The sequence below is a fragment of the Heterodontus francisci genome, chromosome 4 (assembly GCF_036365525.1).
Source record: "Heterodontus francisci isolate sHetFra1 chromosome 4, sHetFra1.hap1, whole genome shotgun sequence".
Taxonomy (NCBI): domain Eukaryota; kingdom Metazoa; phylum Chordata; class Chondrichthyes; order Heterodontiformes; family Heterodontidae; genus Heterodontus; species Heterodontus francisci.
Genome location: NC_090374.1, coordinates 22,160,049 through 22,187,606, shown reverse-complemented (window position 1 = coordinate 22,187,606; position 27,558 = coordinate 22,160,049). Strand labels below are relative to the sequence as shown.

The window sequence follows — 27,558 nt, the reverse complement described above, 5'->3', positions numbered from 1 at the left end:
CTACCCGTGTCTGAACCACTCCCCCTCCACTCACAATTGCACTACAGAAAAGTGGCTGTACAAGTGTCAGACGTTGCTGTTCAGTATTTCTAAGTTCATGTTTTACACTATGTAGGCGGTTCTCTATCCCTTTGGATCTCCATCACTAGAGGTATAGCTGTGTGTAGATATGCATAGTACTGGTTATCTATTTTACTGTAAAAACTTTCAAGTGAACACAGTTCTGTACAGAAAACACATTACAAGTGCTACAGCTAGTATAACAATAAGATTTTGGCATTAAAAAGTTAATACAATAGTTAATAGAATAGACGTATGGTATATTTATTCACTACAACCTGAAGAGTAACACCATTAAGATGCATCACTCTGGTTTTGATGAGATGTTACAGAAAAACAAAAGTAAACTGAATAGATATTAGTGGAAAAGTATGACAAGATCAAGTCGGAAATAGCATGTCCACAGTTAAAAAAATCAATACCCTTGTAATTTAGTTAATTTCACAATCATTTAAATCTCAACACAATGACAGTTAAAATAAAACTGATGACATTGTTTATGAAAGGTGCTTTTTACTTGTAAAAGCAGAAACGCCTAAATATAAACCATACTTATTTTAGATTACCATGGGTTGCAGATTAATTGCAAAGTTGCTAGCGATTTTTTAATATAATATACATAGATTTCCAGAAGTCCAACCTTCCCACATAAAGTCTTGTACAGCCACATCGGTTCCTGGGTCATGGTTAGTAGCAGTTCTTTTTTAGCACAGTATTTGTGGTCTGGAGGCTTGTGTTCCGCAGTGCCTCTTTTACACAGGCTGAACTGCATCACAAGTCAGACCTGAGGTTTCATTCACAAAATCTTTCAGAAAGAGCCACAGAAATATATTAGGACCAAACCATAAGGTTCTTTCAAAAAGCTTCAAGATAGCTTAACTGAGAAAGTTTGTGATGTCCTTGGCTGCTACACAGTCACTCTTTTGGTTTGACTTAATTTGATGCAGTGTGAAACACAGACAAATGACTGAACCTGCTGTTGAAGTGCTGTCATCCAGCAGCAGTGCAGCATGTAACTCAGCCAGCAGAGGGTGCTCACACCAAGAGATTGCAAAAATAAGTTAATTGGAACTGCACTCGAGTGCCTTTTTTTAGCAACTGGAAATCTGCAACACACTTCCTAAATAATCAGCGATATCTAAAGGGTCACACCCCTGTCTTCATTCATTTTAGGTTGACAGTAAATATTGAATAAAAGATGGTGATTTTTTTTTATTTTGCTAAAAATTGTGTGTGTGAAAGTTCAACCCCTTGGTGTCACAATGTCTCCAGCCCTCCCTTAAACACTTATAGCATGAATAGAGACTGGCAGATTGACCAAGGTGAAACTGAGGAATGTGCTAGACAAAAAAAAGACTAAATCATAGAATCATAGAAAGTTTAAGACACAGAAAGAGACCACTTGGTCCATCGTGTCTGTGTTGACCAAAAAACAAACCACCCAGCCTAATCGCACCTTCCAGCATTTGGTCCGCAGCCCTGCAGGTTATGGCACTGGGGTGCATAGCCAGACGCCTTTTAAATGAGTTGAGGGTTTCTGCCTCTACTACCCTTTCAGGCAGTGAGTTCCAGACCCCCACCACCCTCATCTCCTCTCTAATCTTTCTACTAATCATTTTAAATCTATGCCCCCTAGTCACTGACTTCTCTGCTAAGGTGAATAGGCCTTTCACATCTACTCCATCCAGGCCCCTCACGAATTAGTACGTTTCAATCATATCTCCCATCAGCCTTCTCTGTTCAAAGGAGAACAACCCCAGCCTATCCAATCTTTCCTCACAGCTGCATTTTTCCAGTCCTGGCAACATCCTCATAAATCTCCTTTGTACCCTCTCTAGTGCAATTACATCCTTCCTGTAATGAGGTGACCAGAATTGCACACAGTACTCAAGTTGTGGCCTAACTAATGATTTATACAGTTCCAGCATAACCTTCCTGCTCTTATATTCTATACTTCGGCTAATAAAGGAAAGGATTCCATATGCCTTCTTAACCACCTTATCGACCTGTCCTGCTACCTTCAGGGATCTGTGGACATTCAATCCAAAGTCTCTCACTTCCGCTACACATCTCAGTATTTTCCCATTAATTGTGTATTCCTTTGCCTTGTTTGACCTCCCCGAATGCATCACCTCACACTTCTCAGGGATGAATTCCATTTGCCACTTTACGGCACAGTCCATCGATATCTTCCTGCAGTCTATAGCTGTCCTCCCCGCCATCAATCACATGACCAATTTTTGTGTCCTCTGCAAACTTCTTGATCATTTACATCAAAATTGTTAATACTTACCACCAAAAGACTGAGCCCTGTGGAACGCCAATGGAAACAGCCTTGCAGTCACAAAAACACCAGTCAATAATTACCTTGTTTCCCGCCACTGAGCCAATTTTGTATCCAGCTTGCTACCTTTCTCTGGATCCCATGGGCTTTTTAAAAAAAAAAAGTCTGCCATGTGGGACCTTGTCAAAAGCCTTGTAAAAATCCATGTTGACCACCCTCCCTGTTACTTCTTCAAAAATAGGTCAGTTATTTCACTTTCTACTGTCCCAGTCATCATCAGGGATGCATAAACCCAGGGATAGTGGTGGATGAGGTAATCAAGGGAAATGCTGACAAAGAAATGAAAGTCCTTCAACAATTTGAGTCTTTAAAAAAGTATGAGTCATTTGTGACAAAGACATTGCCAAATTTGTACACGTAATTCAAATAACTGGAATAAGGATGGAATACTTCCTAAAAGATTTTCTTTCATTAAAAAAGTGAGTTTTAACGGTGTTGTTATCCTGGAAAATTCATAGGATTACTTATCTATTTACAGATCTCCGATAGCATTACTCATGATGAATCAGAGGACATGGTGCTTTGTAACAGTTGCTATCAACAAAATGTGACAAGAGAAGTATTACAGAAATCGTGTACTATGTGCAGATAGGATGAGAACGTTATTTTTTAAAAAACGCTTTCAAATGCGGCAGTGGTGCAGTGGTTAGCACCGCAGCCTCACAGCTCCAGCGACCCGGGTTCAATTCTGGGTACTGCCTCTGCAGAGTTTGCATGTTCTCCCTGTGACCGCGTGGGTTTTCGCCGGGTACTCCGGTTTGCTCCCACAGCCAAAGACTTGCAGGTTGATAGGTAAATTGGCCATTATAAATTGCCCCTAGTATTGGTCGGTGGTAGGGGAATATAGGGACAGGTGGGGATGTGGTAGGAAAATGGGATTAGTGTAGGATTAGTATAAATGGGTGGTTGATGGTCGGCACAGACTCGGTGACCGGGCTGAAGGGCCTGTTTCAGTGCTGTATCTCTAAATAAAAAAATAAAAATAAATTCCTTATGGGAATAGATAAAATGAACCTGATAATACGTTTGAGATTACCAGAAATTCTAGAATTAGGAAGAATAGGTTCCAGCTTCGAGGAGGTACACAGACTGCTTAGATTTAACTATTCTATGCAGAGGGTGGTGAATGTGCAAAACAGACTGCCAGGAAAGGTAGTGGAAGTAGACAGTCCTGAAATATTTAAGGAAAAACTGGATAGATATTTGAGGATGACTGAGAAGTATCAACTGCTGAGAAGAGTTAGCTGCAGTGAATCAGTTTAAGATTATAACTGTCTTTTCCAGTCTTGTATTCAACGAGTCCATTACAGGCAGAGTCAGGAGAATTTATAATGGGGAACAGAGAAATGATTACTTTGTGTCTGTCTTCACTGAGGAAGATACAAGAAATCTCCCAGAATCAGAGATGCAAGGGATTAGGGAGAATGAGGAATTGAAGGAAATTAGTATTAGTAGGAAGGATGTATTGGAGAAATAATGGGGCTGAAGGTTGATAAGTCCCCAGCACCTGATATTCTACATTCCAGAGTGTTGAAAGAGGTAGTATGGTGATAGTGGATGCATTGGTGATCATATTCCAAAATTCTATAGATTTTGGAGTGGTTCCTGCAGATTGGAAGGTCTCAATTGTCATCCCACTATTTAGGAAGGGAGGGAGAGAGAAAACAGGGAATTGCAGACCTGATAGCCTTACATCAGTCATTGGGAAAATGCTAGAATCTATTCTAAAGGATGTGATGAATGGACATGGATAATAATGATCTGATTGGGCATAGTCAACATGGATTTATGAATGGGAAATCATGTTTGATGAACCTGTTGGAGTTTGCTGAGGCTGTTACTAACAGAAATGATAAAGGGGAGTCAGTGGATGTGGTATACTTGGATTTTCAGAAGGCTTGTGATAAAGTTCCCCACAGGAGGTTGGTTAGCAAAATTAAAGCACATGGGGTAGGAGGTAATATACTGGCATGGATTAAGGATTGGTCAACAGAGAGTAGGAATAAATGGGTCATTCTCACGTTGGCAGGCTGTGGGGTGCAATAGGGATCAGTGCATGGGCCCCAGCTGTTCACAATATATATCAATGATTTAGATGTGGGGACCAAATGTAGTATTTCCAAGTTTGCAGGTGACACAAAACTAGGTGGGAATGTGTGGTGTGAGGAAGATGCAAAGCGGTTTCAAGGGGATTTGCACAGACTTAGTGAGTGGGCAAGAACATAGCAGATGGAATACAATGTAGAAAAAATTGAGATTATCCACTTTGGTAGGTGGAACATATGTTTAGAGTATTTCTTAAATGGTAACAGATTAGTAAGTGTAGATGTACAAAGGGACCTGGGTGTTCTTGTCAATAAATCACTGAAAACTAACATGCAGATGCAGCAAGCAATTAGGAAGGCCTTATCGCAAGAGGATTGGAGTACAGGTGTAGTGAAGTCTTGCTTCAACTGTATAGAACCTTGGTTAGACCGTACTTGGAGTACTGTGTGCCGTTTTCGTCCCCTTACCTTAGGAAGGATATTATTGCCATAGAAGGAGTGCAACAAAGGTTCACCAGACTTGTCCCGGGGATGGTGGGACTGTCCTATGAAGAGAGATTGGGCAACTGGGCCTGTATTCTCTAGAGTTTCAAAGAATGAGAGGTGAACTAATTGAAACCTACAAAATACTTAAAGGGATAGACAAGGTAGATGCATCTAAGATGTTTCCCCTAGTTGGAGAGTCTAGAACGAGGGGACACAACTTCAAAATAAGGGGGAAGCCTTATTGATGAGGAGAAATGTCTTTACTCAAAGAGTTGTGAATCTTTGGAATTCTCTACCCCAGAGGGCTATGGAAGCTCAGTCATTGAGTATGTTTAAAGCAGAGATTGACAGATTTCTAAATACAAATGACACAAGGGGATAAGAGGATAGCATAGGAAAAAAGCATTAAAGTGGATGGTCAGCCATGATCATATGGAATGGCGGGGCAGGCTCGATGGGCTGAATGGCCTACTGCTCCTATGTTCAAAAATAAGAGCTGAGACATCTACAAACTGACTCATAACTTCAACACAAGGACTCAATATCTTCCAAAGACCATAAATGTTAGTTACCTTGGCAAAAAGTTAGAGTGCCCCCAGCATTACCATGTGTCCACTATCTAATCTAACTTAAACAGAATTAAAATTGACTCTCAGTATACTGCACAAAGCTCTATGATTAAAGCTATGGTGCAGTGTAGTTCTGATGCCATCAGCGACTGCGATGCTGTGTTACCTATCTAAGTTACTGCTTTTCTGAACCAGTCATCCCAGCAGCTCTCCAAACAGAAATTTTTTTATTCATTCATGGGATGTGGGCATCGCTGGCCAGGCCAGCATTTATTGCCCATCCCTAATTGCCCTTGAGAAATGTACGTGTTATGTGGAATTCATTTTACTTGTTTGTCAAAGAATCAAATCAAATGATTAACCTGAATGTGCACAATGCCTTTTTCCTACCTGGACTGCTTGTACTGGGTCGTAATATGTTAATTGTAATGCCCAATGCATGTCTCTCTTGCACTTTGAATCAGTGAGGTTCATTTGACCAAGCTAGAACACACCATCTTATGGCGCAGTCCGCTCTACAGAAGGAAATATATATGTGCAAGAAAACTGTATTTACCAATAATTCTAGGAACATAGGAACAGGAGTAGCTCCTCATTCCTGTTCCATCATTTAGATAGATCATGGTTAATCTGTACTTCAACTCTGTTTGCTTGCCTTTCCATATCCCTTGATACCCTTATGTAACAAAAATCCATCACTCTCAAGTATTGAAAGTTTCAATTGTCCTAGCAGTCACAGTTCCAAATTGCCACTACTTTTTGTCTAAAATAGTGGTTCCTGATTTTACTCCTAAATAACCCAGCTTATTTTAGGATTTTGCACCCTTGTTCTGGAATTCCCCAAAGGAAATAGCTTCTCTACCTACCCCATCGAATCGCTTTATCATTTTAAATTCCTTGATTAGATCACCCCTTAACTTTCTAAATTCAGGGGAATAAAAGCCAAGTCAATGAAACATGTTCTCATAAATTACCATTCAAATTCTTGTGCTATTGTGGTGAATCTGTATCCTCAAAGGCCAAAAGACCTTTCCTGAGGTCTGGTGCCAAAAACTGAACGTAGCACTCCAGATAGGATCTGACCAAGACTCTGTACAACTGAAATGTCACTTCCTCAATTTTCCCTAGCCATCATTCAACAGCCTTTTGATTACTTTTTGTACCTGTGGACTAGCTTTAGTGATGTGTACATGGACAGCTAAATCCATTTGCTCCTCTGCAACTCCTAATCGCTCATGAAGATAATATTCAGTTCTGTGGATCCCAAGTGGATGGCTTCACATTTTTCCACATTTATCTGCCATAGTTTTGCCCATTAACTTAGTTTGTCCAACAACAACAGCTTGCATTTATATAACACCTTTAAAGTAGCAAAACGTACCAAGGCGCTTCACAGAAGTATTATAAAACAAAATTTGACACCAAGCCAAAGACTCAGCTTTTAAGAAGTGTCTTCAAGGAGAGAGTTGGAAAGGCAAAGAGGTTTAGAGAAGGAATTCCAGAGCTTAGGGTCCAGGCAGCTGAAGGCTCTTCCACTTTCTATATTTGTACTAAATCAGTCTTAAACATTTAAAATTTGGGAGGGGGGGGTGGGGGGACAGAACTGGTGCAGGTACGCAAAGTCCAGCTAGCTCCAATGTTGAGCGGCACAGAGCAAGTCTTCCACTTCTGCATTCCTGGCATAGAACTCCACCCAAGGGGCAAGGGGTGTGGACTGAGAATCTGTGGCTTCAATGATTTTCCGACATTGAGTATTGCTGATAATAGTGTTGTAGAAGCTTTTTGTCTTGCACTCATGAGGACAATCTGCAAGAATACCAATGTAAGGGAAAACAACACTATATTGTATAAGAGAGTGCTGACTGGTAGAGGCATTGCCATGGAGAATGCACCAGTTTATGGTCATTGACAGTTAACTGTTAAGCTTTGTTTGAATTTTAAACCAGGCAGCTTGACTCTGATCGGTCAAGGCATTGCCCTGAGGAATGAACCAGTGAACGGCTGTCACTGATTTTGTTTAGCTGAAACAGGCACAATGTTTGTATATGTTCTTTCTGTCTGCAAAGAACAGGGCCCTGTCCATTAATATATGTAGCTTCCAGTACGCGCAAATGTGCCACACTGCAAGCCCTACCGATAATCTTAAATCGCGGAAACACATCTAATGTTGGACACTGTGCTTTGAGTTTTGCAAGCACAGACTGGTTGGGTACGGCCTGTACCTTGCCTGTTGTGAACAGCGGAAGGGACATGTTGTTTGATATAATCTGCCAGTCTTCGGGACGTACGGCCTATATACCTAGCATCACACTGGCATTGAAATTCATATATCACATTGCTCATTTATGTGATCGGCAGAACGTCTTTTTGGCTTGATGGCAGCATCCTGTTAGTGACGAACACCACACGTGTTGCTACTGCATAATAGCAGCGTGAAACAGCTAACTTCACCTGTTGCTCAAATATTTGGGATACATTACCCTTCCAGTGTAATCTGAGGTAGAATGGGCACTCTTCAGGGCCGGAATTGACGGCTTTAGGCCCGTTCATAAGTTTGCGTGATATACAGCGAGAAATGATATGATCAGGGTAGCCATTGTCATGCAGGATGTCTTTGATTCGCCCTATTTCAGCATCAAACTTGCATGGTGAGCAAATGGCTGAGGCCCTATTTACGAGGTTGCCGATAAGGCCAATCTGATAGCACGTGGAAATGTAAGAATCCCAACGCATGTATTGACCAGTGAAGGTAGGTTTGCGATAGACCGTGGGAGAGAACCCATTAGCAGATTTCTCAACTAGTACATCTTATGTATGACCAGTTCTGCACAACATGAATTGGCCAAATGGTTGGGCGAATTGTTACAACGAGTTTTGAGCAAGTTCTCCACATACATGGTGAAGGATTCCTTCACATTTGCGAAGACCATACATGACTTGCAAATCGATAGCAAAGCCGTGTCCATGTGCTCATTTGACACTGCTAACCTATTCACCAATGTACGACTTAAAGAAGCCATAGATATTTGTGCTGCAGCACTATATCATGGTGATCTAGACCCCCCACCACCATTGCATGAATCAGTATTCTTTGAACTATGAACTCGTCAACTCGCGCAGTTGAGTTCAGTTTTAATGACACCATGTATGCCCAAACAGATGGTGTTGCCATGGGATCCCCTCTCGGCCCAGCTCTCGCAAACATCTTTGTTGGGTTCCATGAGAAACATGTCTTTGAGGGAATTACATCTAACCTCCTATCTCTTGCATATTTCTGATATGTAGATGATACGTTTGCTATATTTGAATCCATAGCTGCATGCAATAATTTAATTACACGTCTTAATGGGCTCCATCCTGCGCTCAAATTCACCGTTGAAATTGAGCAGACAAATGAGGTCCCTTTCCTTGATGAAGCAAGACCCGGACAACTCTGAGGCTTGGCCTGATAAGTGGCAAGTAACATTTGTACCACACAGATGGTCAGGCAATGACCATCTCCAACAAGAATGAGTCCAACAACCTCTCCTTGACATTCAATGGCATCATCACCATCACCAAGTTCCCCCATCATCAACATCCTGGTGAGGGGAGGCAGTCATCACTGGCTACAAACATTACTGGACCAGCCATATAAATACTGTGGCTACAAGAGCAGGTCAGAGCCTGGGAATTGTGCGGCGAGTAACATACCTCCTGACTCCCCAAAACCATTCCACTGAAGCACAAATCAGGAGTGTGATGGAACACTCTCTCTTCCCTGGATAAATGCCACTCCAACATCACTCAAGAAGCGCGACACCATCCAGGACAAAGCAGTCATTTGATTAGCAACCATCCACCATCTTAAACTTTTAATCCCTCCACCACTGGTGCACTGTGGCTGCAGTGTGTGCCATCTCCACTGTGGCAACTCTCCTTCAAAACCACCCCCAAACCTGTAACCTCTCCCACCTAGAAGACAAGGGGAGCAGGCACATGAGAACAACGCAACCTGCAAGTTCAACTCCAAATCACACAGCATACTGACTTGGAAATGTAACACTGTTCCTTCATTATCGCTGGGACAAAATCCTGGAGCTCCCTACCTAACAGCATCCCAGGAGTATCTTTATCACATTGACTACAGCAGTTCAGGACAGCAGCTCAGCGCCACCTTCTTGTGCGTAATAAATGCTAATCTCGACAGCGACATCCAGATCCTATGAATGAATTTAAAAAACATGCAGTTCAAGAGGAAGGCCCACCACCTCCTTCTGAGACCAACTGGAAATGAACAATAAATGCTGACCTTGATGTCTGAACACTAATAAGGGAAGATGTCTGGAGCTTCTGAGAACTGCCAACATCAAGTCGATATGTAGTTGAGGCGGAGAAGAAAGAATGAAGTCCATCCTTGTTGGTTAAGTATCTCGCAGACATAAGGGTCTGGAGAAACCTACACTGATATTTTGAAAATGCCTTCACTGAAGCACAGGAGGAAGCAAAGTGTGCACATCTCTTACTTGTTCGGGAATGTGTGATTTGAGTCCACACTCCTTCAATTGCTCACACTGTGAGATGAGAGCGGAGACTGTAGCTGCAATCTACATAATATGACTGACTTTTCAAACCACCCATGTAAAGGTGTTGACTGCTGCCAAGTTGATTTTGACCTTCAGAATTAATGCCACTCTGTAAGAAGATTTAATTCCAGTAGTTTTACAAGAGGTTTCCATTAGGCACTGTGAGTGTCATTAGCTACAGGATTCGTATGCAGCTCCATGCCTGAGTTCGCTTTCTCCCAGGACTTAGAAATCAGAGCATTCAAACTGTGTAACCCTGAAACAATCAAGTGGTAGCTAGGCATCTCCTGGAGTGGTCGGGAACTCAGCCTTTGTGACAGATGGATGGGAGGTTCGATAAGAGCATTAATTCGAAGAAATGTGACCAAACCAGAGTAAGAAAGAGCTTTTTCTTCCTGCTGATGATGGTAAGAAGACAATAGAAAGTCCAAACTGGCTGTAGAAAGGAGTGAATTTCTTAAAAGGGATGGTGATTTTTCCCTGAGGGTTGTAGACAAAGTGTGTGTGTGTCTCTCTGTGTGTCTGTGTGTGTGTGTGTGTGTGTGTGTGTGTGTGTGTGTGTGTGTGTAAGTAAAATATGGAAGTATCTGTCCTCTGCGCACCCACTGCCCCTGTAGGGAAAATCAGATAATCTTACAGCTTCTGCAAATTAGAAAGAAAGATTTAACGGTTCCCGCTCTCTTAATTGGTTTCTCAGCTGAAATAGAAAAATAGTTTGCAACTTCTTCACCTCCGTTTCTATTGTTGTCTACTTTTTGCAACAGATACTTTGAGTCACAATGGCACAGAAAACAGCCATTTGGTCCATTGAGTCCATGTCAGCTCTCTATAGAGAAATCCAGTCAGTCCCATTCCCCCTCTCTATCCCTGCAGCCTTGCAAGTTAATTTCCCTCAAGTGGCCATCCAATTTCCTTTTGAAATCATTGATTGTCTCTGCTTCCATCACACTCGTAGGCAGCAAGTTCCAGGTCACGACCAAAAATGTGCAGAAATGTAGCTTTAAACTGTGCATTAAATCTCAGCGTAAAAACATAACAATATAAGAAATAGGAGCAGGAATAGACCATATGGTCTGTTGAACCTGCTCCGCCATTCAGTATGACCATGGCTGATCTTGGGCTTCAACTACACTTTCCTGTCCATTCCCCATATCCCTTGATTCCCTGAAACTAAATATCTATCTCAGCCCTAAATATATTCAATGATGAGGCATCCACAACCCTCTGGGATAGAGAATTTCAAAGATTCACAACCCTTTGAGTGAAGAAATTTCTCCTCATCTGAGTCCTAAATGATCAGCCCCTTATCCTGAAACTGTGCCCTCTTGTTCTAGGTTTCCCAGCCAGGAGAAACAATGTCTCAGTATCTACCCTGTCAAGCCCTTCATAATCTTGAATGTTTCAGTGAGATCACCTCTCATTCCTCTAAACTCCAGAAAATATAGACCCAACTTACTCAGCCTCTCATCGTAGGACAACCCTCTTATCTCAGGAATCAATCCAGTGAACCTTCGCTGTACTGCCTCCATGCAAGTATATCCTTCCTTAAATATGGAGACTAAAATTGCACATAGTATTCCAGATGTGGTCTCACCAAAGCCTCCTATAATTTTAGCAAGACTTCTTTATTTTTATACTCCAATCCCCTTGTAATAAAGGCCAAGAAGCCATTTGCTTTCTCAATTGCTTGCTGTATCTACATGCTAACTTGTTTGTACGAGAACAGCCAAGTCTCTGATCAACAACATTTTCAAGTTTCATGCCTTTTAAAAAATATTCTGCTTTTCTATTCTTACAACCAAAATGAATAACCTCACAACTCCCCACATTATACTCCATCTGCCACCTTGTTGCCCAATCACTTAACCTCTATATCTCTTTGCAGACTCTGTGTCCTCCTCACAGCCTGCATTTCCACCTAGCTTTGTATCATCAGCAAAGATACATTACTCTGTCTCTTCATCTAAGTCATTTATAGAGATTGTAAATAGTTGAGGCCCAGGCATTGATCCTTATTGCACTCCACTAGTCAGAGCCTGCCAACTTGAAAATGCCCCATTTATCCCTACTCTCTGCTTCCTGTCCATTAACCAATCCTCAACCCACTCTAATATATAATCTCCGACTTAATAACTCCTTATCTTGTGTAAGTATGGACATCCCAACTGTTCTTTGCAGCCAGATTTAGCACATGCATTACATTATTTTCTCTAAGGTAAGACTCAGAACCACGTCAGACATACCCATTGTGAGTTACAAGGCACTGCCTCAGGCCCAGTTTACGAAAGATGTCCACCACAATCTCCATAGGCGTATGATCTGTAACTGTGAAAGGACTCATGTCAAGAATGCTCCTCAGCTTCAGTGGGCGTGGGCTGTCTGCTGGAAGTGTTGGAGCGTGCTGGGTAAAGTGAACCCTTGAACTGCTGACAATACCTTCTTGTTTTCTTCTAGCATTTTCTAAACAGAGTGAGAAAAAAAATCATAATTAACAATCATGGCAGTCAAAAGATGTCACTCTTTTTTTGTGGTTTCTAGCTGTTCACCTTTTCTACTAAACAGCACACCTGCTCCACCCCCTCCACCGGTGTCAGGAGCTCAGGATATGGAGGTTTTGATTATTTCAGCAAGCATTCTGATTGCACTGTATTATTCCACTTTGCAGTCTACCGAATCATGATGACAGTATCTGCAGTGGTCATTTTCAATCAGTGTGCAGCAATCAAGAATATACTGGCTGCACTGAAAGCAGTGAACGGCAAGGGACACTGGGAGCGACTGCTCAAAGCTGAATACCATGATTTTCACTGTTCTTTGTAAACAAGGCGGCACAATAAAATTATTTTCTCCTCCTTTCACTTTACGTTGACCTCTCCTGTGCTGTGCACTATCCCTAGCTGGAAGAGAAAAGTGGCCTGTGACTAAAAATCACACCATCATATCCTGAAAAAGGCTAATCAGAGAATATGTGAGAATGTCACTAAGGTAATAATACCCCTGCTAATCCTCTCCACCTCCTTGCAACAAAGCAACCAGCCTTCAATCAACCTCTGCAATCAGGAACTTACTGCTTTGGGGGACTGCAACTTAAAGAGGTAACCCACTGCTCAACAGATTGGACGCCCCACATTATCGGAAGCACTTTTTTTCCCCAAAGAAATTGCAGTGTGATGAGAGTTTCATTCATTGTGGAGGAGTTTCCTCAGATTTGCAACTTTCCCTCTGCTATTCTGCTCATGCTGCAGGCTTTTCATCCTTTTTATGATAATTTTGTTTCTTCAAGTTTTTCTTTTAACCCCACATTTCTCCATCCTGCAACTTTTCTTGCAGTGTCAGATCAACCTATTGAGATGAACACACTCATTTGACGTGGCGTGCCAGGTATCTATTCCCCCTGGTTTGCTTCCCTTTAAATAATGATCAGTAAAAATTAATGCACGTCTGCCCACTGTGCCTGTTTCAAATGCAACTTCCTTCATTCTACCCACACAATTTTGCCTAATTACTGTTTGGGGATGTGCTTTTTAAAATTAATTCTTTGGATGTGGGCGCTGATGGCAAAGCTGGCATTTATTGCCCATTCCTAGTTGCGCTTTAGAAGGTGGATTTTCTTCTTGAACTGCTGCAGTCGGTGCGGCTCGGAAGGGAGTGCCAGGAATTTAATTCAGTGGGGGCAATTTTATGCTGCAGATTTGGTGGCATGCGGGGCTAAATAATTATGCAGGAGGTGTTTTGGATTCCCGATGGTGGGATATTTTAGAGGAATTAAGTCGACGGTGGGTTCCCGGTGTTCTGGAGTTCCTCCAGTGCGCTGGGGGATTGCAGCTTTTTTTAAATAACATGAATACTCATTACCCTACTCATAGTTATAGTTCAGTCCTACCTGCCAGATTAAATGAACAGTGAGCAATATTCCTGTGCCACCCAGTTCAGGAATGTTTCAATAAGGCATGCAATAGTCGGATTTGTGCTGTTGAGTCTCAGGACTGTGCGCTTCTCTCTAACTCATCTGCTAAACTAACGCCAGCATTGGAATGGATGTTTGCCTCCAGACTCCACACCAGCGAGGGTGCATCATCTCAGGGGATGGTGGAGATGGCATGGGTGGGGGCTACAAGGAGGAGCAGGGGAGGGTGGAGTTGAGTGTTCAGGTTGTTGAATGGTTGATGCTGATGGTGCAGATGCATTTTGTCGGCTGCGGGGGTGGTGGGTGGATTAGATTAGTACTGCGTGAAGATATTTGGCAAGGGCTTAAAGAGAGGGATGAGTGCTGTCAATGTTCGGAAGCTATGGGACAAACTGAGGATACTGGCTACGAGAGGGAACAGTCACAGTCAAAGGGGGGCAAATGTGTGTTGGGGGGGGGGGGGGGAGAGGGCAAGGGGGGGGGGAGGGCAGGGTGGGGAAGGTCAAGACTAATGGGTGGGTATTCGACAGCTTCACTTGGAGGGAACAGGACTTGGCAACAATGTTCAGTTCGATGTGAGAAGGTTCAAGGGTAAGAGTCGGCATGTCGATAGTAAAGGGAGTAGGAATGGGAGGAGGGATGGCATGAATACATTGATGACTACACTGTGCATGGTAATGGGGGGAGGCTCAATGGTAACGGAGGGAAAGGTAACGATAATATTGGGTCGGTCAAGGGTTATGGGTTCAAGCTGGAAGGTTGCAAGAGGAGGTTGGAAGATGGGGAGACTTGCCCTGAATTCCGCGTGCATCATCTTCTCCAATGTTAATGGAAACCAAGTGGAGATTCAAGGATTGCAAGGAGAGTGGGAGGCAAACAACTGTGAGTATGTCTTCTGCTTGGTTGCAATTTGAAGGCAGATATGAGGAAGCTGTTCATTGCCTCGATGTTTCAGCTCACTAGCAACAGAGGGCTGAATCGCCACACTCCACCTACTTATTGTTCAGAAAAGCCACCGCGACATGGGTCTCATACACCCAATTTGTCTAGTACCAGTGGAAGAAGAACAAAGAGAGAGACTAAGGAGGGCTCGCTTCCCTCAACTCATGATGCCTGAGTGCCAGCAACAGGCAGAACAGGAAGGTGAGGATGCTCCGAATGATAACATCGAGGAACGGCCTTATCAAAGACTGGCACGTCAGGCATCCTCAGGACAAGGACATATTTCCTTCAAATGTCAAACAGGCAATGCCTGAGACGCCTAAGGATGTCTGGTGAAATGAGCACAAAAATTTGTAGGATCCTGCAGCATGACCTGCAGCAGCTCGTCTTCGATGGGAATCCCATGCCAGTTGCCGTCAAGGTGACTGCTGCACGCAACTGTTTCTCCAGTGGCTCCTTCCAGGGATTCACGGACGACATATGTGGCATCTCGTAGTCTGCAACCCACAGGTGCAAAGAGGTGACCAATGCCTTTTATCGATCTGCTAATGATTTAATCTACTTACCCACAGATGAGGACAGCGAGGCAGCAAGGTCTGCGGCCTTTGGCACCATCGTTGGCTTCCCTAGAGTGCAAGAGTGATCGACTGTACTCATGTAGCCATTAGAGCTCCCTGGGGCCAGCCTACTGTCTTTGTCAATCGCAAAGACGTCCACTCTTTAAAAGTACAACTGGTTGGTGACCACAGGAGAAGAATCATGCATGCTTGCATAAGCTTTTCAGGAAGCTGTCATGACTCCTACATTTTGAGGAACCCCCAGCTGCCAGCAGTTTTCGAGAACCAGCCGAAGTAGACGGATGGATCCTGGGTGACAAGGGTTATCCGCTTTGTACATGGTTGATGGCACCAGTTCGTCATCGCCAAGAGTTACTGTAAAAAGATATACAATGCTGCTCACACACCCACCAGAGCCATCACTGAACAAACCATTGGCATGCTGAAAAGTGCAATTCCGTTGCCTTATCCAGTCTGGAGGGGTTCTTCAGTACGTGCCACAGAGGGTGACATGAGTAATCATTGTCTGCTGTGCCTCGCACAACCTTACAATTAGACACGGCAACATTCTACAGGCAGAGGAACACGAGGAACACCAGTCCTCCTCAGATGACGATAACTATGAAGAGGGTGAGAAAGAGGACAACAATGTAGTCATCGATATGAGGACCATGGAGAGACATGCAAGGAACATTAGGGAGAACCTCATTTATGCACATTTCAGCTAACAATAAGCCACATCCACAAGGAACGCTGGGAGGAGAAATATAGCTCCCCCCAGAAATTCCCTTTAGCATGAGGTCTTATTCATCTCTGCAATCTTATCGAAGTGTTGCTGCATTTTAATGTGACTGGCATTTGAAGTCATCTATGGGCTACGACGAGTGTGACTATGCATCACTGCGAGCAGAGTTAAGTTATGACCATTGAAAACAAAAGTAAGGTATGACAGTATTGGAAAAAGTTATTAATTATCAATAGGAAAAGAGCCATCATTGAAGTGCGAAGGCTCAAATTCCAATGAGATAAGGACGCTGGATATTTCCTGAGATGCTTTGCAAACATCATTGCGCTTCTGCCATAGACCTCCAATAAACTTCTTTGTATCCATCTGTAAGCAAGCAAAACATTACAGAGTGGATCAAATTTTGCATGAATAAAAATGTATTCATAAATCTTTTGAATCGTGACAATTTGTACAGCACCCATGCCACATTTGTGCTCAGAGCTGCTTCAATTTTCTTTTCTTGCCACTACGTTTAGGTGCTTTACCGACATTAGCAGCTGAGGTGGAGGCAGTCTGCTTAGTGCGCTGCCCCGTTGCTGTGGATGACTGTGATGGGCGTCCTCTGGAGGAACGGGGCCTGGATGGCTCCATCCTACTCGGGGTCGGCAGCAATGATGCTTGAGTATCCCCCGTATACTTGCCTGCTGGAGGTAAGCGAGTCAATGTCAGGGGAGGGGACGAGAAACCACTTACCCTGGGGTGTCCTGAGAGGAAGGTCCTGGGGCAGCTGCCACTCCTCTATCTGTGTGCACGATGGCACCTGCCTGGCTCCCTGAGGGGAAGGAGCACCTGGAGGGAGGTCCAAGTTCCTTGTCCCCGTCTTCCTTAGACTCTGCTGCATGGAGCCCAAGGCAACAGCAATTGAGTGCAGGTCAGATTGCTTATGGATCGAGCATTCAACCAGGCTTGCCAGACTCTCAACTGAGGAAGCCATACGCTCAAATGCCTGGGACATAGCAGATGTCATTGCTTGCATGGACCCCTCCATGGCTCTGAACAGAGGATCATCACAGCCGTGAGGCTGAGCAGATGCTTGGTGCCCAGCAGTCCTCCGATTGTCATGGGACCCAGCTGGAACATGCTCCCTCAGCTGCTGGACGTGTCTGTATCGTGCACACCAGCTTGTGACCCAGATTCTAATCTTAAACCACACCAGCACCCACCGACCCCCGTGGACTATGTGGATGTATCTGTAGAGGTGGAAGAAGAGGCAGGTGACAGTGCACCCTCTGGGGCATTGGCTTCTTCTTCCTCCCCAGAGGAGGATTCTTGGGCCATGTGGCGTTCTGTGACTCGAGTGCGGGCACCTGCAGCGGAGACACAAACAGAGGCACTTTAAGCATGTGCTTCACATGAGTTCATACAATTATCTTCAGTTTCCACATATGGCTACAAGAGCAGAAATGACACTTCATCCTTATGTCTTATGGCTCCTACCTAACCATCTCCGCTCGCCCTGCCTCCCTCCTCCTGCACGATCTCAGAAGCCTCCTCCTCAGCTGTGGTCAACAGCCTTATGTCAAGGACCCCTCCTCCCGTCTTAGCACGGTTTCGCTGGTTGTGGCTTCATTTATCCTGCAGGAGACAAATTTAATGACATGGCAAATGATGCATCACAACCATTGCATACATGCATCAACATCACTCATTCTGCATTGGCTTTCGTATGATATCACATAACCAATGTCAATGTTCATCTTGGCGCAACATCATTTCGTGAATGGCACCAAAGGTGCTCACGCATTCCACTGCATTCCTTGTGTACCCTCTGTCTTAAAGACACAGAGCTATGGAAGAAAGCAGAGCAGCTTTGCCAGGACCACTTATCCTCGCTGATCTGAAGACTTTGATGCGCTTGTAGCACCGCACCCATGATCTACAAGTAACCCCACAGCCCTCCTCTGCTACCTCCATCCAGGCTGCCTTGGTGAGGTGGGAGGGTCTTCATACTCCATTTGCAGGGAAGTAGACCTCCCACCTTTCCTGATGGCCTGGAGGAGAACCTGCAGGGAGCCATAACTGAACCGTGGGGCGGGACGCTGCCTGCAGGCTATCATTTGATTCACTTTGGCTGTCGGGAAAATAAATATGAAGTTGGTGGTAACTTTCACAAAATAAGGGAGGCAAAAACATTTTGATTTAAGTAAAAGCTTCAATCTAAGTTATTCTGAAGATACTTACATGAAAGGAAAGCTGCTGATCCTTGAGGCTGCAAGCACAGAATGTTTTATATCTGTGGCGATCATGACGCTTGGGGCAGTGATGGCGGGTTCCACCAATGAAAGGCCGCCTCCGCCACACGATCCCACGTGTTCCTCGGGCCCATCGCCACATGGCTAATTTAAATACAAAATCACGCGGGAACGGAATTGTAGTGGAAGCTGAAGTTACAACAACTTCCAGTCCCGCCAACGGGAATGCTGTGGCACTCCAAAAGATTCTGCCCTGTGACTTTGAAGTAAGAGTGAAATATTTCCAACTCACAAAGGTGTGTGACTTGGAGGAGAATCTGGAGGTGACGGCATTCACATGCCCCTCCTGCCCTTATCCTTCTGGTGGAGGTCACCGATTTGGAAATTGCTGATGGGAAGGGCTTAGCAATTTGCTGCAGTATATTCTGTGGACAGTAGACCCTGCAGCCATGATATGCCAATGGGGATGAATGTTTAAGAAGGTGGAAAGGGTACACTGGCCAGGTGGGCTTCTTCGTCCTGGATGGTGTTGAGCTTCTTGGGTATTGTTGTCGCTGCACCCATCTAGGCAAATGCAGAATATTCCATCATACTCTTAACTAATAACTTGTAGGCAGTGAAGAGGCTTTGGGGAGTCAAGTGGTGAGCTATTCATCACAGAATACCCAGAGTCTGACCTGCTCTAACAACCATGGCCTTTTTGTGGCTGGTCCAGTTGAGTTTCCCCTCATATCATGGCTTGAGTGCCCTCAGATGGCTCAGTGGGTAAATGCACCACATCAGACAGTATAGAACAGGAAAGATTCATCAGTGATCTCAAGTAGTGATAGAAAGGGGCAGTGGTGAAAGCATAATAGGTAAGGGTAGGAGTGTGTGGAGAAGAAACCATAACGAGAAAGAAGGGCTGATTTTCCCTGCTCCTGATTACTATTCTGTGACTGTAGCTGGAATACGTGCATGTGGATGTCTGGCTAAGACAGCTCAGTGGTGATGCATTCATGATTGAATAGCCTGCCGACTGCTTAGGTTCACACATAATAGATGACCACTTGGAAGAGGTGCAAGAGGACTTCCAGTGGAAGTGTGACCAAGCACAGTCACCACCTTCAGAAACAAGGGGAGAAAGGGAGGGGTATGGGGAGGAAGAACTGAACAAGGAATACTGAAAGAATTGTGCCTATAATGCTGTCCTTCACAGACTGCAGATTGTGGTGGTAGCAGGTTACAGTAGCTGACAAAGCAGAAGAACGGTTTCAACAACAACACATTTATATAGCACCTTTAACGTAATGAACTGTCCCAAGGAGTATTATAAAACAAAATATGGCACCGAGCCACATAAGAAGATATAAGGCCAGATGAACAAAGACTTGGTCAAGGAGGTAAGTTTTAGGGAGTGTTTTAAAAGAGGAAAGAGATGTAGAGAGGTGGAGAAGTGTAGGGAGGGAATTCCAGAGTTTCGGGCCTAGGCAACTGAAGGCACTACCACCTCCGATGAAGCGATTAAAATCAGGGATTCTCAAGAGGCCAGGATTAGATAATTGCAGATGTCTCAGGTGATTGTGGAACTGAAGGAGATTACAGAAATTGGGAGGGTCGAGACCATGGAGGGATTTGAAAAGAAAACGAGAATCTGGAACTTGGTATGAGAAGACATGTCAGCAGAGTTTTGGATGACCTCAAGGTTACGGAGGATAGAATGTGAGAGTCAGGAGTGCATGCAGATGAGTATAGGAGAGAGCCAAAGTTAGATCCTCAGGGGACACTAGAAATAATAGTGCGGGAGCAGGAAGAGAAGCCACTGCACAAGTGATATTCTGGCTATGATTAGATAGATAAGAATGGAACCAGGTAATAGCAGTCCCATCCAGCTGGACCACAAGGGAGCAGGCTGGTGTGGTCAACCATGTCAAAGATTGCAGACAGGTTGAGAAGAATGAGGCAGGATAGTTTACCTTTGTTACATGTGTGACTTTGACAAGAGTTCACGTCCACTAGCAAATTCTGGACATGCATATATTGTAACACTGTTGAAGATGCATAGGAATAACTAACTCGTACCTAATGCAATAGTTATATCTCTTCGTAGTGCAAATCCAACTAGTCTTTGAGATTCTTTTGATACAATGACAGGAAAACCATTGTACGATGTTTCATTAATCATCATTTCTAAGTCTTCGACCCTCATGTCATCCTGCGTCATGACTGAAAGAGGAATCTCATTTCTCCGAGGCCGCATCACATCTGCAGCCAGCGTTGTATGAGTGAACTCTTCTTTAGCGTCCAGGAATGGATATCCATTCAGGCGGATGTGCGATTCGTAAATGCCCTCCCTGCCAAATGCATCCCCCACCCACTTGCTGGTCATTACAGCTGCCATGAGAGGGACAATGTACTCCAGCCCACCAGTCAGCTCGAACACAATTACCACTAGGGAAACTGTCATCCGCGTCACACCACCTATAAAACAAAGAAAAAGGTTACTTCAAAAAAAAGGCACATTAATTCTTCATCCATCCCATATTTTATCACATTTTGCATTCAATAAGCTACACTGCCTTCCCACTTTTGGTGAGAAACAGAGGGAGAATTTCACACCGTGAGAAGTCATATTTTTTCCAGTAACCAGTGTACAACATATCTATTTACCCTGTCTTTCATCGTTACATGACTGTACCAGTATGGAGCTCAACAAGAATACATGGAGCAACAGTTTAATCTGAGCTTCAAGGATGTCAAACTTAATTTCTCCAGGCAGAGGGAGACCTTGGATTCTGTTGTGAAGCACACCACAGATCTGGGTCTGACAAGAAATTGCAGATGAACAGGAAATACTTCTGTAATCATCCCATAAAAATTGCACCACACGTGCAAAATTCTACAGGCATTTGTCTAAGTGCTTCCTGTTTCAGAACCTCCACCAGCAAAGTTCAACGCCCACTGGACCTTCAGGTTTGAATTAGACTTTTTAAAAAGCTGCAAAATCTGAAAGAAAAACTTTCATACAAAACTCTCCAGCTGAAATCTGGGGAAGAGTTTCCATTCAAAATATTAACCTGCTTTTTCTCTTTACAAATGTTGATGAACCTGCTGTACATTTCGTACTTTCGCTTCTCTACTTCGAAGAAGAGGAGAGTTATTCCCAGTGTCCTGGCCAATATTCATCCCTCAAACAGCATCAGAAAAAAAACACATTATCTGGTCATCATCACATTGCTGCATTATGAGCGTCTGTTGTGCGCAAATTGGCTGCTGCATTTCCTGCATTACGACAGTGACTACACTTCAAAAGTACCTCATTGGCTGTAAAGCACTTTGAGACGTCCGATGGTTGTGAAAAGTGCTACATAAATGCAAGTCTTTCTTTTGTTTTCTTGAGGTTTAGATGCCATGTACATGACTTTAATCCAGGGACCAGAACACTAATCATTTGATGCTCCGTTCTATGATATTTTTAGTGCACTAGTTCATAGGATTTTGTAAAATTTCTATGTAAATTATTTTAATAGTCATCAGCACCAAAGAGCACTTGACAGAATTTCAATGCCCAAATTGTCCATTTTAATTACTGGAATCAAGTGAAGGCGAAGGTCAAGAATGAGAGGACACTGATTTAAGGTGACTGGCAAAAAAAATTGCACGGCTATGGGGAAGAGGCGGGAGAGTGGGACTAGCTGTGTTGCTCTTGCAGTGAGCCGGCATGGACACAATAAGCTGAATGGCCTCCTTCTGTGCTAAAACCATTCTATGATTCCAACTGCTTCTGACTGTGATCTGGTTTTGATCCAGCTCTGTAATTACAGAGACCAAATAAAGAGGAAGTGTACATTTATTTAGCATCTTATCATGTCCTCAGGTCATCCCAAAGCGCTACACAGCCAATGAATTGCTATTTGAAAAATAGTTTCTATTGTTACACAGGCAGCCAGTTTCCACACGAAGTTCCACGAACAGTAAATAAATGAATGACTAGGTAATCTGATTTTGGTAGTGGCAGTTGATTACAAGAAAGAATTCGCATTTATGTAGTGCCTTTCACAACCTCAGGACCTGCCAATGCACTTTAAGGCCAATGAAGTACGTCTGAAGTGTCATCACTGTTGTAATATAGGAAACATTGCAGCCAATTTGCATACAAGGTCCCATAAACAGCAAATGTGATAATGACTAGATAACTTGTTTTAGTGATATTGTTGAGGGAGAAATATTGGCCAGGACACTACGGCGAACTCCCCTGTTCCATGGAATCTTTTGCAGCCACCTGAGAGTGCAGATGGGGTCTGGTTTAACCACTCGTCTGAAACTCGCGCCTCCAACAGTGAAACACATCCTCAGTATTAAATTTTGCATTTGTGTCTCTGGACTGGGACTTCAATTCACAAGCTCCTGACTCACATGAGAAAGTGCTACCAGCTGATCCTAGCTGAAACGCCAGTCAGCACGCTAGACCACTTAGAACACAAGAACTAGGAGCATGAGTAGGCAATTCAGCCCCTTGAGCCTGCCCCGCCATTCAATACGATCATCTCATCTCAGCCTCAACTCCACTTTCTTGCCTGTTCTCCATAACCCTTCAACCCATTACTAATTAAAAATCTGTCTATCTCCTCCTTAAATTTACTCAATGTCCCGGCATCCACCGCACTCTGGGGTAGTGAATTCCACAGACCTACAACCCTTTGAGAGAAGTAATTTCTCCTCATCTCGGTTTTAAATCTGCTACCCCTTATCCTAAAACTATGACCTCTCGTTCTAGATTGCCCCACAAGAGGAAACATCCTCTCTAAGTCTACTTTGTCAATCCCCTTAATCATCTTATATACCTCAATTAGAACTCCTCTCATTCTTCTGAACTCTAGAGAGTAAAGGCCTAAACTGCTCAATCTCTCTTCATAAGACAAACCCCTCATCTCTGGAATCAATCTAGTGAACCTCCTCTGAACTGCCTCCCTCCTCAAGTAAGGGGACCAAAACTGTATGCAATACTCCAGGTGCGGTGTCACTAATGCCTTGTACAGTTGCAGCAACACTTCCCTCCTTTTATATTCTATTCCTTTAACAATCTCACCATAACAAGGCAGGTGGGAGTTTGATTTAATGTCACAGGCAGCACTACTCACAATGCAGCACTTCCTCAATAGGGATCAACATACTAACATATTTTTCCCATCTGCAATGGTGGCAGATTGAACACTCTCTCCAAACTTACTGACAGTCCTTCAGTTATTTGTATCCATCACTTGCTTTTCGCAAGGTTAGGGCAGCAGCCTGAAGTTTCCTAGTTAACGAAGGGCGCCTGCCAAGTATGGCTATCAGAATGTTCTGAACTTCCATTTGGTGGTGGTGGGTCTCGTCTAGTTTATTTGGCAAATGGGCTTTTCATGGCAGTTTTCATACCTCAATCAATCATTTGGTCAGCATTGTATCAGAGTTTTACTTTTATTGGTAAATTTCAGTGCTTGTGTTTTACCTGTTGTCTCATTTTCCTCCATGGAGCAGGAATATTCACCTAACGAACGCACACACAGCTTTCGATTTTTATACAGACAAATTTACATTAAACTAGGCAACTATTTTATATGAAAACAAAGCTATGGGCTAGTTCATTATCAATATAGAAACCTGCTAGAAGCTTGCCTTCCTTTTTCAGAGTTGTTGCTGGTGCTAGTTTTTATTTCTGAGAATGAGAATTACAGTGCTATGCTCAGGCTTTCAGGTGACCAATCATAAATGTGCAGTTCAGAATTAGTCCATGTACATGATAAAGTGAGGGCAGATCATGTAACCAAGGTAGCTGTGTATGATACAAAAACAAAGTGCTAGAAAAACTCAGCAAGTCCGGCAGCATCAGGGGAGAGAGAAGCAGAGTTAACGTTTCAGGTCAGGGTTCTAATGAAAAGTCACTGAGCTGAAACATTAACTCTGCTTCTCTCTCCACAGATGCTGCCAGACCTGCTGAGTTTTTCCAGCACTTTCTGTTTTTGTTTCAGATTTCCAGCTGTGTATGATACCTCTTTGCAGGTGCTTGTTATGATGCCCTTTAGGGTCAACCTAAGGGGAAGTACTAGAGAGTCTGACATCCTTGAAAGTGGATAAATCACCAGGGCGAGATGGATTGTATCCCAGGTTGTTAAAGGAAGCCAGAGAGGAAATAGCGGATGCTCTGAGGATCATCTTCAAATCCTCACTAGATACAGGAGAGGTACCAGAGGATTAGAGGTCTGTGAACGTTGTAACATTGTTGAAAAAGGATGCGAGGAATAGGCCAAATAATTATCGGCCGGTCTGTCTGACCTTGGTGGTGGGCAATTTATTAGAATAAATTCTGAGAGATGGAATAAAGTACCACTTAGAAAGGCACGGATTAATCAGGGATAGTCAGCATGGATTTGTTAAGGGTAGTCGTGTCTTACCAATTTAACTGAATTTTTTGAGGAAGTAACAAGGAGGGTTGATGAGGGCAGTGCACTAGATGTGGTCTACATGGATTTTAGTAAGGCATTTGACAAGGTCCCGCACGACAGACCAGTCAGAAAAATAAAAGCCCATGGGATACGGGGGAATGTGGCTAGTTGGATCCAAAACTGGCTCAGTGACAGGAAACAAAGGGTAGTGGTCGAAAGAATGTTTTTGCGAACGGAAAGCAGTTTCCAGTGGCGTTCCACAGAGCTCAGTGTCAAGTCTCTTGCTATTTGTGGTACATAGTAATGATTTGGATTTAAATGTGGGAGGCATAATTGGGAAATTTGCAGAAATTTTGGGATCCTTAGGGGGGAGGGGGAGCAGCCCCAAGTCGTGGTCCACATAGGCACCAACGACATAGGTAGGAAGAGAGATGGGGATTTAAGACATAAATTCAGGGAGCTAGGGTGGAAGCTTGGAGCGAGAACAAACAGAGTTGTTATCTCTGGGTTGTTGCCCGTGCCACGTGATAGCGAAGCGAGGAATAGGGAGAGAGAGGAGTTGAACACGTGGCTGCAGGGATGGTGCAGGAGGGAGGGTTTTGGTTTCCTGGATAATTGGGGCTCTTTCTGGGGTAGGTGGGACCTCTACAAACAGGATGGTCTTCACCTGAACCAGAGGGGTACCAATATCCTGGGGGGGAGATTTGCTAGTGCTCTTCGGAGGGGTTTAAACTAATTCAGCAGGGGAATGGGAACCTAAATTGTAGTGCCAGTGTACAGGATGTTGAGAGTAGTGAGGTCAGGGATAAGGTTACAAGGACGCAAGAGGGCACTGGCAAGCAAGAACCTGGTTTGTGTGTCTACTTCAACGCCAGGAGCATCCGGAATAAGGTGGGTGAGCTTGCAGCATGGGTTGGTACCTGGGATCTCGATGTAGTGGCCATTTCGGAGACATGGGTAGAGCAGGGGCAGGAATGGATGTTGCAGGTTCCGGGATTTAGATGTTTCAATAAGAACAGAGAAGATGGTAAAAGAGGGGAGGGGGTGGCATTGTTAATCAAGGAGAGTATTACAGCGACAGAAAGGACATTTGAGGACTCGTCTACTGAGGTAGTATGGGCCGAGGTTAGAAACAGGAGAGGTGAGGTCACCCTGTTGGGAGTCTTTTATAGACCTCCGAATAGTTCCAGAGATGTAGAGGAAAGGATAGCGAAGATGATTCTCGACAGGGGCGAGAGTAACAGGGTAGTTGTTATGGCGGACTTTAACTTTCCAAATATTGACTGGAAATACTATAGTTTGAGTACTGTAGATGGGTCAGTTTTTGTCCAGTGTGTGCAGGAGAGTTTTCTGACACAGTATGTAGACAGGCCAACCAGGGGAGATGCCACATTGGATTTGGTACTGGGTAATGAACCCGGCCAGGTGTTAGATTTAGATGTAGGTGAGCACTTTGGTGATAGTGATCACAATTCGGTTAGGTTTACCTCAGCGATGGGCAGGGACAGGTATATACCGCAGGGCAAGAATTATAGCTGGGGGAAAGGAAATTATGATGCGATTAGGCAAGATTTAGGATGCGTAGGATGGGGAAGGAAACTGCAGGGGATGGGAACAATCGAAATGTGGAGCTTATTCAAGGAGCAGCTACTGCGTGTCCTTGATATGTATGTACCTGTCAGGCAGAGAGGAAGTTGTCTAGCGAGGGAGCCGTGGTTTACTAAAGAAGTTGAAGCGCTTGTCAAGAGGAAGAAGAAGGCTTATGTTAGGATGAGACGTGAAGGCTCAGTTAGGGCGCTTGAGAGTTGCGAGCTAGCCAGGAAGGATCTAAAGGGAGAGCTAAGAAGAGCAAGGAGAGGACACGAGAAGTCATTGGCGGATAGGATCAGGGAAAACCCTAAGGCTTTCTATAGATACATCAGGAATAAAATAATGACTAGAGTTAGATTAGGGCCAATCAAGGATAGTAGTGGGAAGTTGTGTTTGGAATCAGAGGAGATAGGGGAAGCGTTAAATGAATATTTTGCGTCAGTATTTACAGTAGAGAAAGAAAATGTTGTCGAGGAGAATACTGAGATTCAGGCTACTAGGCTAGATGGGATTGAGGTTCACAAGGAGGAGGTGTTAGCAATTTTGGAAAGTGTGAAAATAGATAAGTCCCCTGGGCCAGATGGGATTTATCCTAGGATTCTCTGGGAAGCTAGGGAGGAGATTGCAGAGCCTTTGTCCTTGATCTTTATGTCGTCATTGTCGACAGGAATAGTGCCGGAAGACTGGAGGATAGCAAATGTTGTCCCCTTGTTCAAGAAGGGGAGTAGAGACAGCCCTGGTAATTATAGACCTGTGAGCCTTACTTCGGTTGTGGGTAAAATGTTGGAAAAGGTTATAAGAGACAGGATTTATAATCATCCAGAAAAGAATAAGTTCATTAGCGATAGTCAGCACGGTATTGTGAAGGGTAGGTCGTGCCTCACAAACCTTATTGAGTTTTTCGAGAAGGTGACCAAACAGGTGGATGAGGGTAAAGCAGTGGATGTGGTGTATATGGATTTCAGTAAGGCATTTGATAAGGTTCCCCACGGTAGGCTATTGCAGAAAATACGGAAGTATGGGATTGAAGATGATTTAGAGCTTTGGATCAGAAATTGGCTAGCTGAAAGAAGACAGAGGGTGGTGGTTGATGGCAAATGTTCATCCTGG

At 43.9% G+C, this 27,558-nt stretch overlaps 2 protein-coding genes across 7 annotated transcripts in view; both read right to left on the bottom strand.

Moving 5' to 3' along the window:
• Positions 1-27,558, bottom strand: part of clcn3 (chloride channel 3) — a 235,118-nt gene that overhangs the window by 11,087 nt on the left and 196,473 nt on the right. For all 6 annotated transcript variants that reach the window (XM_068029278.1, XM_068029283.1, XM_068029280.1 and 3 more), the window contains 2 exons: positions 20,516-20,914; positions 12,313-12,529 (listed from right to left, as the gene is read on the bottom strand). In XM_068029278.1, the coding sequence (XP_067885379.1) occupies positions 12,313-12,529; positions 20,516-20,914 (616 nt within the window). The remainder of the gene's footprint in view (positions 1-12,312; positions 12,530-20,515; positions 20,915-27,558) is intronic.
• On the bottom strand, positions 12,536-17,887 carry LOC137368939 (uncharacterized). The gene is made up of 2 exons (XM_068029285.1): positions 17,700-17,887; positions 12,536-17,569 (listed from the first exon to the last, which is right to left on the bottom strand). Exons 1-2 carry the CDS (start codon positions 17,705-17,707, stop codon positions 16,855-16,857), a joined length of 723 nt encoding a protein of 240 aa, XP_067885386.1. The 5' UTR covers positions 17,708-17,887; the 3' UTR covers positions 12,536-16,854.